This window comes from Amblyraja radiata, chromosome 4 (genome assembly GCF_010909765.2).
Source record: "Amblyraja radiata isolate CabotCenter1 chromosome 4, sAmbRad1.1.pri, whole genome shotgun sequence".
Classification (NCBI taxonomy): Eukaryota; Metazoa; Chordata; class Chondrichthyes; order Rajiformes; family Rajidae; genus Amblyraja; species Amblyraja radiata.
Genome location: NC_045959.1, coordinates 5,216,428 through 5,230,598, shown reverse-complemented (window position 1 = coordinate 5,230,598; position 14,171 = coordinate 5,216,428). Strand labels below are relative to the sequence as shown.

At 44.4% G+C, this 14,171-nt stretch overlaps 1 protein-coding gene across 1 annotated transcript in view; it reads right to left on the bottom strand.

The window, feature by feature from the left end:
• Positions 1-14,171, bottom strand: part of neto1 (neuropilin and tolloid like 1) — a 264,701-nt gene that overhangs the window by 55,617 nt on the left and 194,913 nt on the right. Inside the window, exon 7 of the mRNA XM_033018870.1 lies at positions 1,167-1,395. Coding sequence (XP_032874761.1) covers positions 1,167-1,395 — 229 coding nt within the window. The remainder of the gene's footprint in view (positions 1-1,166; positions 1,396-14,171) is intronic.

Below are 14,171 nucleotides of genomic sequence, written 5' to 3'. Positions count from 1 at the left end.
CAGTACCCTGTTCCTGCCTTATCACCATATCCCCTGACTCCGCTATCCCTGTGACCACGTGGCTTTTCTCCGGGTGCTCAGGTTTCTTCCCACATTCCAAAGAATGTGGGGGGTTGTGGCCTAAATGACCTCTGTAAATTGAACTTAGTGAGGATACGGGGTGATCGCTGGTCAGCGCAGACTCGGTGGGCTGAAGGGCCTGTTTCCATGCTGTATCTCCAAGGTCTAAAGTCTAAAGGAGGTAGCTGAGGCAGATAACATCGATCGGACAGGTTGAGAGGGATATAGGTCAAACAGAGGCAAACGGGAATGAGTAGGTTGAGTAGGCTGGGTCTCTATTGCATGGAGCACAGGAGGATGAGGGGAGATCTTATGGAGGTATACAAAATCATGAGAGGAATAGATTGGGTAGATTTTTAGCGCAGAGTAGGGGAATTGAGGACCACAGAAGATAGGTTCAAGGTGAAGGGGTAAAGATTCAATAGGCATTCAATAGGTAACTTTTTCACACAAAGGGTGGTGGGTGTATGGAATAAGCTGCCAGAGGAGGTAGTTGAAGCTGGGACTATCCCATTGTTTAAGAAACAGTTAGACAGGTACATGGATAGGGCAGGTTTGGAGGGATATGGACAAAGCGCATGCAAGTGGGACTAGTTTAGCTGGGACATTGTTGGCTGTTGTAGGTGAGTTGTGCCGAAGGGCCTGTTTCCACACTGTATCACTCTGTGACTCTCTCTATGACTCTAGGCAGTTTTCAGATGTTATAGTAGACAGTAAAAGCAAGTTGGTACATGTTGGTACTTCTCAGAATAATGACGAAGTAGCACAAACCATCCAACAATTTGTGTAGGAAAGAATTACAGATGGTGGTTTGCACGGAACAATTGCAGCAACTTTTGATTTATTTCCAAAATCTATTTGGTTGGATTGCAGTAATGGTCATTGATTCAATACTACTTAGATCCACTATGTTCAGGGTTTAACAAAAGTAATATCTGTAAAATGAAATTGTTCAATCTTCACAACATGAGATCGGGATATCAAATACACAAAGTGTGATGCATTATGAGATTGTCCATAGCTTTTCCAATAGTAGATATGTTTTAACCTTTATAACGTAGCCCAATTGTATCCAACAAATTAAAATTAATCAAGATATAACTTACGTTCTTGAAAGGACGTGAAGAGCATCTGGAAGTGACTGCTCCGACTGCCCTCGTCAGCCCACATGCGAATGACACCAAGACCAGTCCGAAGCATCAAATCATTGGCTACAGTGCTGCAGAACTTGGATTTCAGATCCTCCACCGCGCTGCTTCCATCATAGATTGCCACAAAATTCCGCTTGCACTCATTAGAATTCTCCATCTCGTAGTCAAGAAATCTCAAGAAGATCTAATGGGAGAAAAAAAAAATCTTACTGTGAACCGCATTACAAAATTACGAAGAATTGTAGGTTGGTTAGTGATTGGATAGATTTTATCAACCTCTGAAACAATGGTAGGGAGACCTGGTGGGCTTCAGCACTAAATTGAGAGAAAACCAGATGACAACAAAATTTAAGAAGCTGCAGAAACTGGAACTCTGAAATAAAGGTAGAAACTGTATAATCAGCAAGTCAGGCAGTTATCTTTAGAGTGGGAACACATAATATGGAACAGTATATCACAGGAACAGGCCCTTTGGCCCACAATATCCCAGCCAAATGTGAAGCTAAGACAACTAATCTCTTCTGTCTGCAGAAAGCGTTAAGGGAACAGAATGACCTTTGGCGGAAGGTGATTGTTCTCTGAAGAAGTCATTAACTCTGTTTCTATTATCAAAGTTGCTGCCTCATCTACTGAGATATTACAGCATGGTCCATTTTAATTTTTAATTGAATGAAAAGAACAAATGCCAATTCCTTACGCCATTCACTCTGTTCTAATAGCCAAAGTGCCACTTACATAATTCCTATTCACTATAATTTTAAAGGCAATCCCTTAATTTCCTGTGTTTAAATCAAATATATTTCATAGTTAAAAAGCTCTTTCCATCCGCACTCCAACTGTAGATTAAATGAATTGGGCAATATCACAATGATATTCTCAAAATATAGTTAAATCAGTGTCATTCAATCAGACAAAGTGACTCTAAATCTGGCCACAATAAGCAGCTAATGTTACTAACACACTGAATCAAGAAAATTAAATTGTGGTTTCTTAACCTAAGCCACTTAATGACCCAAGACAAACTCAAAGTCCTCTTCCGATAAAATTTAATTACATTATTATTGCAATCAATATGCATTGACTGTTTCCATTTCCATGTAAAAATAGCCTTAATCTTTGTTTACATTCAAGTATTGGGTATCTTAGATACTTTGAATAATTCAACCTCTTATTGTCTGTACGTTATATAATGAATATTAGAAACTCGGGATGTAGAGAGTAGAGAGGAAAATGGCCATGAAAGTCTAATAAAATAAAAAAATTAGAAAACTAAAATAAGAACAGAAATGCTAGAAATACTTATTATAGACAATAGACAATGGGTGCAGGAGTAGGCCATTCGGCCCTTCGAGCCAGCACCGCCATTCAATGTGATCATGGTTGATCATCCCCAATCAGTACCCCATTCCTCCCCGGGCAGCACTTTCCTATATAAGTCTGCGGAAGCTTGGGATTACCAAGCAAGCGTATAAAAACTTAAAAGTCCCAAATATCTTGACCTTGTTGTTTGTAATTGATATCAATGGTTTGGATAAGAGCGAAGATAGTTGTCAAAAAATACAGTCAATAGACAATAGACAATAGACAATAGGGGCTTCGAGCCAGCACCGCCATTCAATGTGATAGAAACATAGACATAGAAACATAGAAAATAGGTGCAGGAGTAGGCCATTCGGCCCTTCGAGCCTGCACCGCCATTCAATATGATCATGGCTGATCATCCAACTCAATATCCTGTACCTGCCTTCTCTGGCTTCTCATGGCTGATCATCCCCAATCAGTACCCCGTTCCTGCCTTCTCCACACAATCCCTGACACCGCTATTTTTAAGAGCCCTATCTAGCTCTCTCTTGAAAGCATCCAGAGAACCGGCCTCCACCACCCTCTGAGGCAGAGAATTCCACAGACTCACAACTCCTTGTGAGAAAAAGTGTTTCCTCGTCGTCTTTCTAAATGACTTACCCCTTATTCTTAAACTGTGGCCCCTGGTTCTGGACTCCCCCAACATCGGGAACATGTTTCCTGCCTCTAGCGTGTCCAAGCCCTTAACAATCTTATATGTTTCAATGAGATTACCTCTCATCCTTCTAAACTCCAGTATGTACAAGCCCAGCCGCTCCATTCTCTCAGCATATGACAGTCCCGCCATCTCGGGAATTAACCTTGTAAACCTACGCTGCACTCCCTCAATAGCAAGAATGTCCTTCCTCATATTAGGGGACCAAAACTGCACACAATACTCCAGGTGTGGTCTCACTAGAGCTCTGTACAACTGCAGAAGGACCTCTTTGCTCCAATACTAGACTCCTCTTGTTCTAAAGGCCAACATGCCATTCGCTTTCTTCACTGCCTGCTGTACCTGCATGCTTACTTTCATAGACTGATGAACAAGGGCCCCCAGATCCCGTTGTACTTCCCCTTTACCCAAATTGACGCCATTTAGATAGTAATCTGCCTTCCTGTTTTAGATACCAAAGTGGATAACCTCACATTTATCCACATTAAACTTCATCTGTCATACATCTGCCCACTCCCCCAACCTGTCCAAGTCACCCTGCATTCTCATTGCATCCTCCTCACAGTTCACACTGCCACCCAGCTTTGTGTCATCTGCAAATTTGCTAATGTTACTTTGAATCCCTTCATCCAAATCATTGATGTACATTGTAAATATCTGCGGTCCCAGCACTGACCCGTTAATCCCTACACTTTGTTTCCTGTCTGTCAACCAATTTTCTATCCATGTCGGCACACTACCCCCAATAGCATATGCCCTAATTTTGCCCACTAATCTCTTATGTGGGACCTTATCAAATGCTTTCTGAAAGTCCAGGTACATTACATCCACTGGCTCTCCCTTGTCCATTTTCTTAGTTACATCCTCAAAAAATTCCAGAAGATTAGTCAAGCATGATATTCCCTTCGTAAATCGGCTGCCTCGGACAGATCCTGTTACTGCTATCCAAATTTAGGCTATTTCATCTTTTATAATTGACTCCAGCATCTTCCCCACCACTGTTGTCAGGCTAACTGGTCTATAATTCTGTTTTCTCTCTCCCGCATTTCTTAAAAAGTGGGATAACATTAGCTACCCTCTAATCCACAGGAACTGATCCTGAGTCTGTAGAACATTGGAAATGTATCACCAATGCATCCACGATTTCTAGAGCCACTTCCTTAAGGACAACCAGGGAATGACCTAGTGACAGCCTGGAGAGACTGCTGACCGGAGGGAATAGACCCCACAGGGGCTGGCATGGGCTAGCTCCTCATGCCAGCAGGATCCATCGCTAATCAGCATTTTGGATCCTCCCTTATATTGCTATGGAAGGAATCGACTATGAATAAGACAACTAGCACAGCAATTGACAGAGCGGCAGCCCCGGCAGGACATAAGCTACGAAGCTGCATCTGCGGCTGGGAAAAGATAACATCAGTGAAGGATCTCAAGATCCACCAGGGCAGGAAAAAGTGCCTGGGAGAGCTTGGTGTGGGGCCTCGCATTGACCATTACCTTCTAAGAGGTAGACCAAATCAGTCGAGTGAAGCCCAGTGGCAGGTTAACCACCACAGTCCACAGGATATCAGCACCCCAGGTGAACCTCAACCAAGTACTGTCCCACCAACGGACACGAGTCCAGAGCCCAACCGGCCACAGTCAGCGGTAGAGAGGAAGATGGAAGAAAAAAAGCAGGATGGAGCAGTCACTGGCTGTGGCTGAAGTGAAAAGATGCTGTCTGGGCTGCCACGTGACCATCTAGAGGATAACCATAAGACACACACCCAGGGCTGATCACCCTGCGGTGGGCCTGCCTCGACTGAGGGTGTCTTGTGATAAAAGGCCGAAACGCCCAGTGAAGTTGAGGTACACAACTGAAGGTGTCTGATAGGTAGCAAAATCACCTAGTGGTCATCCCCAAGAATACCGGGTGTCAGTTGTGGTGAAGAACCTTAGGGATTGTAACATCCAGTTCTACTAATCAATTTGAGTACCCTGGGATGCAGACCATCAGGCCCTGGGGATTTATAAGCTTTCAGTCCCATCAGTCTATCCAACACCATTTCCGGCCTAATGTGGATTTCCTTCAGTACCTCCGTCACCCCAGATCCTCTGGCCACTAGTATATCAGGAAGATTGTTTATGTCCTCCTTAGTGAAGATGGATCCAAAGTACCTGTTCAACTCATCTGCCATTTCCTTATGTTACAGAAAAATACCTGAACATATATCAGTTAATGTATGCGCTTCCTTTTCCTTTTTGACCAGATTTTCAACCCATTTGGTCATCCAAGATTCCCTTTCTTTGCCATTCTTATCATTTCTCTTCTTTAGTCAGAGGGTGGTGAATCTCTGGAATTCTTTGCCACAGAAGTCTGTGGAGGCAAAGTCAGTGGATATATTTAAGATAGAGATAGATGGATTCTTGATTAGAACGGGTATCAGAGGTTATGGGGAGAAGGCAGAAGAATGGGGCTAGGAGGGAGAGATAGATCACCAATGATTGAATGGTGGAGTAGACTTGATGGGCTGAATGGCCTATTTCTACTCCAATCACTTATGATGTTAGGATTTTATGATCTCCTTACTGTAATGTGCTGGCCCTGAACTTTGAGCAATTTTGATTACACGTTATCCAATCATGACTGCTCGCAATGTACCCTTCCGAACTTCGAAGCCATGCATTCATCAGCATTATCTTCCTATTCCTAGCCCTTACTAGAATATGGTGAAGAGAGTAATCTGGTATTAAATACTTTTGAGGTGCTGCTTTTTAATCTTTTGCCTAACTCCCTAAATTCACTCTGCAGCACCTCATCCCTTTTAATACCTATGTAATTCATCCGAACGTACACACAACTTCTGGCAGCTCACCCTCCTGAAGTCTAGCTAACTGCCACAGAATCTCCTGTCTGTCCACCGAGTCAAATTCATAAGTTATAGGAACAGAATTTGGCCATTTGGCCCATCAAGTCTACCCCGCCAGCCAATCATGGCTGGTCTATCTTTCCCTCTCAAGTCAATTCTCCTGCCTTCTCCCCATAACCTTTGACATCCGTACTAATCAAGAATCTATCTATCTCTGCCTTAAAAATATCCATTGGAGTCTCTGTCACTATGGGTCTGTCTGACATTTCCCTTCCACACTGTGTCTCCAAAGCAGGCCGCACACCAAACATCTGATTGATGCTGCTGCTGCAATGGGACTGGATGGAGTCCCTGCCTGTGAATCTCTAACCTGAAACTTGTCAAGCACCATATCAACACTGCCTGCCGAATAGCCTAAATCTATGGCAATTTGTCTACTGCTGAAATAGATTCAGGGCAGATGTCATCTCCCTGGCCATAGAATCATCCCTGGAACATTTGGATAACAAGGCCACCTATGTTAGACTCCTACTTATTGACTATAGCTCTTCCTTTAACACCCTAATTCCAACCAAACATCTTCAAGCTCCTTGATGAAGGAATTAGCATTTCCCCCATCCCTCTGCAATTGAATTCTAGGCTTCTGGATTGGTAGACCTCAATCAATAAGGATTGGCAACAACACCTCCTTTGATAATCCTTTGATAATCCCCAACTCTGGTTTACTGCAAGGCTGCATACAGAGCCAATTACTATACTCTCAAGACGCTCACGCTTGTGTGGCCAAATTCTGCTCCATCTAAAGGTACATATTTGGAAATTACATAGTAATGGGTCAGACCTGCAGATCAAGAGAGAGTTGGATATAGCTCTTAGGGCTCAAGGAATTAGGGGATATGGGGAGAAAGCAGGAACAGGGTACTGATTCTGGATGATCAGCCATGATCATAATGAATTGTGGTGGTGCTGGCTCGAAGGGCCGAATGGCCTACTCCTGCATCTATTTTCTATGTTTCTAGTTTCTATCTCAAACAATGACAAGACAGATTACAAGAAGGAGATTGAAAACTGAGTGGCTTGGCGTCAGGACTACAACCTTTCCCCCGGTGTTATCAAAATGAAGGTGTGGAAAGGCCCATGTCAGAATCGATGGTGCTCAAATAGAGGTCAACTGCTTCAGGTTCCTAAGCATAAACATCAACAATTTGCCCTGGTCCAACCACACTGAATTACAGTCAAGGAAGTACATTAACACCACAACTTCCTCAAAAAGCTATGGAAATTCAGCTTGTTTCCAATGACACTAACCAACTTTTACAGATGCACTAACAAAAACATCTCATTAAACAACAGAAATTAGTAATGGCAACTGCCCTGTCCAAGTTCACAAGCAATTGCTGAGAGTAGACTCTGTCCACAATTCCTATTGCCCGGGGAAAGCAGAAAACATATCAAGGACTCCTTCAAACCTGGTCATACTCTCTCTTCTCGGTTCAGACAAGCAGAAGATACAAAAGTTTGAAAGCCTGTACCACCAGACTCAAGAGCAGCTTCTCTCCCACTGTTATCGGACTCTTGAATGGTCCCATCTCATACTAATCTATATACTTATAAAACTCTGATCCTGGATGTGTGTGTGTGTGTGTGTGTGTGTGTGTGTGTGTGTGTGTGTGTGTGTGTGTGTGTGTGTGTGTGTGTGTGTGTGTGTGTGTGTGTGTGTGTGTGTGTGTGTGTGCGTGTGCGTGTGCGTGTGCATGTGTGTGTGTGTGTATAATCACATCTTCTTGAAAATCTACGCGGTAACAATAACATTTTTACATATTCCAGAAGATATTTTTTCCGTGGTCCGAAATCGCCTTGTCTGATAATTCCATGCTTTATTTCTCGAGTTATTACTGAAAATGTTCCAAAAATCGGACAAAACTTTGAAATAAAAATGTGTCTTTCGCTGATGACATCACAATAGATCTGCATGCCTGCCGTCTTGCTCGCGCTGCGAGTGACGTCACCTCCTCCACCTCTCCCTCCTTCCCACCCCGTTATTTAAAAGATGCTGCCGGGCCTCTCTCCCACTCCCCCGGGCCTCTCCCCCTCTCCCCCGGGCCAGTCTCCCATTCCCCTGGGCCTCTCTCCCACCCCCTCCCCTCTCTCCCACCCCACTCTTGTCCCCTCCCTTTCCCCCCTCTTCCCCCCCTCCTCTCTACCCCCCCTCCTCTCCCCCCCCCATTCTCTCTCCCCCCCAGTCTCTCTCAACCGCCGGCCTCTCCCCCCCGCTCCACCTCTCTCTCCCCCCCTCTCTGCCCCATCCCCTCTCCCCTCTCTCCCCCCTCCCTCTCTGTGCCTTTGTTTCCCTCTCTGTGTCCCTCTCTGTGTCCCTCTCTGTGCCTCTGTGTCCCTCTCTGTGCCGCTCTCTGTGCCTCTGTGTCCCTCTCGGTGCCTCTGTGTCCCTCTCTGTGCCTCTGTCCCTCTCTGTGCCGCTCTCTGTGCCTCTGTGTCCCTCTCGGTGCCTTTGTGTTCCTCTCGGTGCCTCTGTCCCTCTCTGTGTCCCTCTCTGTGCCTCTGTGTCCCTCTCTCTCTCTCTCTACCCTCCTCCCTCTCTAGCCACGCCTGCGTGTTGGGGACTATGCGTGTGGGGGATGGGATAAAAGGAGAGAATGAATAATATTAATATATTATCAAGGTGGGTGGTTAGTGTGTTTGTGTGGGGGGTGGTTAATGTGTGTGGGCGGTGGTTAGTGTGTGTGTGTGGGAGGGGGGGTGATGGTTAGTGTGCGTGTGACGCCGCAGGCCGCCTCCCTCCCCCCGCAACCGCTCGTTAAGGGGATGGGATCCAACGGGTCCCACTTGGTCTAGTATTATAATAATTTTTGACCTCCCAATCTACCTTGTTGTGGCTCAAACATTTTTCAACTGCACTTTCTCTGTAGCTATAACACTATACACTACATTCTGTTTTGTTTTTGATTGTAGGTATGATCTGCCTGGGTGGAAAGTAAAACACATTTTTTCACTGCAAATCAGTACACGTGACAATAATAATAAATTTAAACCTAAACTAGGCAAAGCTTAGCCCAGTATATGGCTTGTGATCTCTGAAATATTCAACACAATGAAAGCAGTCAGCTCATTTAAAGGACACACCACTTCCAGGTGATGTTGTTTTGGATTTGGTTTACGATTGATCAATCTAGCAGCTAAATTTATTTTTTCAAAGCTGTGTACTGGAGAGTAGAGTGAAAACAAAGTTTATTGCATAGCACTTCTACGTGGAGTGTTGTGCTCTGCATGGTTGATGGCAAGATATCAGTTGCATATCATGTTAATATTCTCAAATTTGGGTCAAATCTATTCTTCAGCAACTGAAAAAATATATATATCTTAGGTCATTACAGGTACACTGCTTGTGTATTTCCTCCATTAAAATTAACCGATAGGAACAGCACAGGCTGTGCACTTGCTACTTGCTCCAGGACCATGCTGCCAATATGTAAAGTTAGCATTCACTGATTGAACTGGATGGAGCCAACATTCAACCACTTGGGCATCATGTCACAGGTATTCAGGGATTTTCAGTGCATTCAGCGGAATATTGTCAGCTTGCATACAAATGGAACTTACATTACATTACAGACTAATTTCCATTCAACTACTGTTCACACTTAGCTTTATGGTCAATTACCACACAGTGCCTGAGTAAGTTAATGAACATGTGCAATGTTTAAATGCAGGCATTGAGCTGTTTATTGCATATAGCAGTCATTCATGCAATAATCAATGCATTTTTGACGTATAGATTATACTTCATAATCTCAGTAGTGGATGGCAAATATCTGAACAATGAACTATGTGGAATCATGCAATGAATTGTAATCGTTCTTACACTTGGGCATGCGGCCATTGTCCATATATTGATTCGCATGCATTCAATATTTATAGAGCCCTATTGCAGTCAATATCGGAACAATTAATTGTATAATATTACACGCTGAACTGTATTTGTTCACATTCACATACTGATCAGTGTCTGGTTAATCACTGCCAATTAATGACCATATGTATGATATTTGTCATTTTATGCAGAGATGGACAAGAATGGACTGTTGATTGCCCAATATTACAAACTTACAACATTCTTAAGGGGTTGGACAGGCTAGATGCAGGAAGATTGTTCCCGATGTTGGGGAAGTCCAGGACAAGGGGTCACAGTTTAAGGATAAAGGGGAAATCCTTTAGGATTGAGATGAGAAAAACATTTTTCACACAGAGAGTAGTAAATCTCTGGAATTCTTTGCCACAGAAGGTAGTTGAGGCCAGTTCATTGGCTATATTTAAGAGGGAGTTAGATGTGGCCCTTGTGGCTAAAGGCTATGGAGAGAAGGCAGGTACAGGATACTGAGTTGGATGATCAGCCATGATCATATTGAATGACGGTGCAGGCTCGAAGGGCCGAATGGCCTACTCCTGTACCTATTTTCTATGTTTCTATGTTTCTATATGTCTTAATTGTGAAACTGGCAACTCCACTTCAGCTGTCAATACAGCAATATCTTCTAAACCAAGCCTTCTTCAAACGGGCTGGTAAGCATAGAGTGGGGGCATCTGGATATATGTGGCATCACATAGTGAGCCAGGAGCAACACAGAGAAATGCTGAGAACACTGACAGCTGGCTAAGACAAGCTCCAAACTTACCCAGCTATTAAAACTAACAGTCAATGGAATTTTATGAATGGCTCTGTCATTCCAAAACATACAAAACATTCAAAAAGGTATTAAACATACAAAAAGCACAACTAAAACATAGAAACATAGAAAATAGGTGCAGGAGTAGGCCATTTGACCCTTCGAGCCAACACTGCCATTCAATATGATCATGGCTGATACGTGGCTCAGGAGTTGATGCAGGTTGCAGGGTTTCAGATTTTTGGACCATTGGTATCTCTTCTGGAGCAGGGGTGACCTGTATAAGAGGGAAAGGTTGCACCTGAAATGAACCTATACTAGTACTACTCGGTTTAGCGAGGTGTGCTAGTATTACTGGGGAGAGTTTAGACTAGATTGATGGGGGACAGGATGCAATGCAGTCGTGAGGTAGGTAGGAAGCAAGAAGTTGGTACAGAAGGCAATGACAGCAATTTCAAAGAACAGGATAAGTAGGAGCATAGCAGGAAATGAGGAAAGATGTTAAAAGGCTCACAGTTAAGACGGATTAACTCAGGGGGAGGCTAGGTATCTGCGACTGGGACATTATAGCCAGCTAAGTAAGGGACATGATTGGTAGGTTAATGTTGCTGGATACAGGTACAACAGGCGAGATAGAGGTTGGGATGAAATAGGTAAGGGTATTGTTTCATTGATGAAGGAGAATATCACGGCAGTAGTTTGAGCCAAAATTTCTAAAGGGTCGTTCAATGAGGCAAAATGGGTGTACCTTAGAAATTAATAAAGGGAATTTCACCTTGTGGGGAGTGTACTATAGGTCCCGAAATAGTCAGCGGAAATTAGAGGAACAAATATGCTAGGCAATGCAGACAGCTGCAAGAGTAATTAGGTTGTCATAGTTGGGGATTAGATTGTGACTGTCATAGTTTCAAGGACTTAGATGGAGTGGAATTTATCAAATGTGTTCAGGAAAGTTTCCTCAGACAAAATGTAGAGGCCACTGCAAGTGAGAGAACAAAGCTTGATCTACTCTTAGGGAAGGTACACAAAAAAGCTGGAGAAACTCAGCGGGTGCAGCAGCATCTATGGAGCGAAGGAAATAGGCGACGTTTTGGGCTGAAACCCTAGGGAATTGGGCATTGATTAGATTAGATTAGATTAGATTCCTTTATTGTCATTCAGACCTTTCGGTCTGAACGAAATTTGCAAGTGACTGAAGTGTCAGTAGGCCAACCTTCTAAAATCAGTGACCACAGTTCTATTAGCTTTAAAATATTTATTGATAAGGATAGGGCTGGATCACATACCACATTTCTAAACTCGGGCAAAGTCATCTTTGATGGTATTAGACAGGAACATGCAAAAGGTGATTGGAGTAGATTGTTTGTGGGCAGCTGAATGTCCAGACGCTTTTGAAAATGTGATAGCGAGAGTTCTAGGTCTGTCTGATCATGATAGGAAACAGATGTGGTGGTGGAAGTTTGATTTTCAGACTGGAGGCCTGTGGTTAGTGGTGTACCTCAGGTTTCAGTGCTGGGCCCACTGCTATTTGTCATCTTTACGAACGATTTTGATGAGAATGTATAAAGCAAGATTGGCATGTATTTGATTACACTAAAACAGGTAATATCGTAGACAGTGAAGATGGCTTTCAAGAGTTACAGTGTGATATTGGTCAGCCAGCCAAGTGGACAGAAGAATGGCTGATGGAGTTTAATTCAGATAAATGTGAGGCATTGCATTTCGGGAAATCGATTCAGGACAGGACCTGCACCGTGAAAAGTCAGCCCCTGGGGACTGTTATAGAGAAGAGGTATCTGGGAGAACATGTACATAGTTCACTGAAAGTGGCATCGCTGGTAGATAGGGTGAAGCAGAAGGCTTTTGGCATGCTATCCTTCATCAGTCAAGATTCAAGATTCAAGATACATTTAATTGTCACATGTGCCAGATGGCACAGTGAAATGAAATTCCCATACAGCCATACAATAAAAATAAAGAACACAACACAGTATAGAATTTAACATAAAACATCCCCACACAGCAGAATCAAAGTTTCCCACTGTGTGGGAAGGCACCAAAGTCAGTCTCTTCCTCCACTGTTCCTCGTGGTCAGGGCCTCCCCAAGCCCTCCGCAGTTGCAGCTACGGGCGGCCCGATGTTCAGGACCGCTCGCCGGGGTGTTGTAAGACCGACGTCGGGGCTGCGGGACGTCCTCAGCGGCGTGGACACCAGAGTCGGCCCCCTCCTACCGGAGTCGGCGGCTTCCAAAGTCCGTAGGCCGCGCTGGGTGGAGACTGCTGCTGGAGACCCTCTGCAAGGCGCCACAGGACTCCACGATGACGGTCAGCGCTGCCCGCGTTGGAAGCTCTCCGCACCAGAGCTCCACGATGTTGGAGCAGCGGCTCAACGCTCCGGAGCTCCAAACGGCGACCCAGGTAGGCATCGCCTGCTCCGCGGTGACTCCAGTGCTGCGCCGCCGCTGTAGCAGCCCCGGTCCAGGTTCCCAGTCCCCGGCAGGAAAGGCCGCTCCGATCCAGCTGGTAGGCCGCGAGGTGGGGGGCGATGACGCGACTCGGAGAAATAGTCGCGTCCCCGCCAGGAAGAGACTGGGAAACGGTTTCCCCCTTATCCTGCCCCCCTCCCCCACATAGAAACGTTAAAGTTTCCCCCAAAAACAGACATTGGACTAACTGAAATTTTTTTTAAAAGATAGAAATGACAGACAGGCTGTAGGCAGAGGCTGCTGCCAGTGCAGCGCTCCTAGAATCAGAGAATTAAGAATGAATTGGAATTGGGATACAGTTGCACACAACATTGCTGAGGCCGCATTTGTAGTTTTGTACTCAATTTTGATCACCCTGCTATAGGAAATATGCCATTAAGCTGGAAAAGATGCCGAGAAGATTCATAAATATATCGCTGAGACTCAAGGGATATTGAGACAGATTGTGCTAGCTGGGACATTATTTATTGGAATGCAGGCGGCTGAGGAGTGATCTTGCAGAGGTATGTAAAATCACAGAGAGAATAGATAGTTTGAATACACAGAGTTTTCCCCAGGGTAAGGAAATCAAAAGCTAGAGTGCAAAAGGACACAACATGTTGGAGTAACTGCAGTCTGAAGAAGGGTCCAACTAAAAAGACATCTACCCATGTTCTCCAGTGATGCTGCTTGATCTCCAAAGTTACTCCAGATGTGTCCTTTGTGTCCTTTGGTGTATTAATCAGCACCTGAAGTTCCTTGTCTCTACTAGAGCTAGAGTGCCTTGGGTTAAGGTGATAGGGGAAATTATTTAATAGCAACCTGAAATATAATTTTACTTCGGAGTCACGTGAGTGACTACGTGAAGAACCCCGCCAGGACGCATGCGTGTCATATCGCTACACGCATTGCAACGAGTCACAGCAGGGGGAACGACGTTCCCCTTAG